Source organism: Odontesthes bonariensis, chromosome 3 (assembly GCF_027942865.1).
Source record: "Odontesthes bonariensis isolate fOdoBon6 chromosome 3, fOdoBon6.hap1, whole genome shotgun sequence".
Lineage (NCBI taxonomy): Eukaryota > Metazoa > Chordata > Actinopteri > Atheriniformes > Atherinopsidae > Odontesthes > Odontesthes bonariensis.
In genome coordinates this window covers 2,778,335-2,780,511 of record NC_134508.1, presented here as the reverse complement: position 1 = coordinate 2,780,511, position 2,177 = coordinate 2,778,335, and the positions used below count along the sequence as shown (strand labels likewise).

The following is a 2,177-nucleotide window of genomic DNA, read 5'->3' as shown; positions in this document are numbered from 1 at the left end:
CGTGTTCTCGGGAGGAAAGAGAAAAACGGGATGTGTTGGGATCTGGCAACAAGGTCATCTGCAGGTTATACACAGTAACACTCAATACAATGCATAGAAGAATTCATTTTCCATTACAAATCACAAAAAGGTTCTTTGGTTACGAGTTATCAATCAAAGTCCTCCAGGCCAAATGATTCCTGCTCATTAAATGCAGCGAACAGGAAAGTCTTCATGTTTGATTTAAAAGAAGAAGAGTTGATGCAGAGCTGCAGTTATCTGGGAGTTTGTTCCACATATATGATCCATATTATATCTATATTTACATTTTATATTCAGATGTCTGTGATCAGAGTTTAACTGATTTAAAATGATCATATTTCTCTGATCAGTCTGATCTGATGATGAGCAGCTGAGCGATCAGAGCATCCCTCATTATAAAGGCAGAAAAACATGTAAATGTACCTGGAACACAGTGGAAATACAGATTATTGATCGCTGCTGAGAACATGGATGTTAAACATATTAACGAACACGTTTGAAAATGTCAGCAACTGAAATTAAAGGTGAAGCCGCTGCCACAGCAAAACTAAACTTCAGGTCATCGACTTCATGTGACGTTTCATCAGTACAGATTATTAAGCAGATATGAAGCTGATCAAACTGAACTGATCAGAGTTTAAAGCCAAACAGCAGCTCTGCTGACAGATTAGATTTAGATTAGATCTAAAATGTTCCTGTTTGAAGATGAAAACACTGAGTTTCACACAGATCAATAAAGTCTCATGTGAACTGTGTTCTTCATCCTGAACACATCAGATCTGTTCCACCGTCACTGAGACCTTCAGAGGTAACATCTTAGCTTTATTATCAGTGTCAATAAACTGAAACATCTTCTCAGTGAAAGTGTGTGTGATGGTGTGTATGTGTGTGTTTGTATCAAGATCAGAGAACGTCAACTTTCCTTTGTTCCAGTCCAGATTCACTCTGATCCTCCGGAGCTTCTTTGGTACTAACAGAAAAGTCAGTTTAGCTGGTGGTGACCATACTGAGTATTCACCTTCTAAGAGCCAAATCGCCCACAATCCAGTCGATAATATTCCCTTCCTCTCAGCAGACTCTGCTAACACACCAAGTCCCCAGACTGTACTGTCTCCAACCTCGACATCCCAGCTGTGAGTCCCTGAGTTAAAGCCCTCAGAACTCAGAACAGACCTGTGAAAATCAAACCTCTCTGGATTATCAGGAAGGTTCTGTTCCTCTTCTATACTCGCAGCGGTCAGATCCTCAGACAGGATGAGCTTTGGACCAGCAGTGTTTGGGTCCATAATGAGAGGAGTGTATTGGACCATGTCCTTCATCTTGTTCCAGATGTTGAAGGCCAGGTTGCCCAGGTGTTTGGCCTGGTCTATCAGAGCTCCTGCAGGCAGCTGTGGATCATCCAGCAGGGGGCAGCGCTGGACTCTTTCCACTGCAGCCTTGTAGTGGTTCAGGAATGAGACGCCTTCAGCTCTCAGCTCCTCCTCTGTGGCTCTGACTGTGTCTGAAAGAGCTGCCATCTCTCTGCTCAGAGCCTCCATCTTCTCCTTCATCATCCCACTCTTCTGCTGCTCTTCCTCCCTCAGTGCAGCCAGCCTGGCCTCCTCTTCCTCTGCTAAAAACTGCTGAAGCTTCTTAAACTGCTCCTTAATCTGCCTCTCTGTGTGTCGGGCCTGGACCTTAATGTGTTCTGCTGTTTGATCAAACTTCTCTGTAACTTTCTTCTGGAGCTCCAGTTTCTCCTTTAAGGGTTCCAGAGATTTCTGAAGTTCCTTCTTGTGTTGCTGTGCAGCTTCATCGATGGGTCTGAATCTGTGGTCGGAGTGTTTTTCTGAATCTCTGCAGATGATACAAACCGGCTGCTGATGGTCCAGACAGAAGAGTTTGAGTTTCTCAGAGTGCAGACTGCAGAGAGCCTCTGAAGCTCTGTGATCTCTGTCCTGTACGAAGGACTCACACAGATTCTTCAACACCAGGTTACAGAGTGGTTCTGTCACAGATATTTCCCTACAAACTGGACACTCTTGTGCTAGTTTCTCCTTCCACCAGCTCCTCAGACAGTCTCTACAGAATCTGTGGCTACATGACAGAACAACAGGATCTCTGTAGATGTCATGACAGACCGAACAGCACAAATCTTCCTCTGATCTGGAAGCCAT

At 44.2% G+C, this 2,177-nt stretch overlaps 1 protein-coding gene across 1 annotated transcript; it reads right to left on the bottom strand.

Moving 5' to 3' along the window:
• Positions 1-794: 794 nt before the first annotated feature.
• On the bottom strand, positions 795-2,177 carry LOC142377651 (nuclear factor 7, brain-like). Its single transcript, XM_075461960.1, has one exon. It carries the CDS (start codon positions 2,175-2,177, stop codon positions 795-797), a length of 1,383 nt encoding a protein of 460 aa, XP_075318075.1.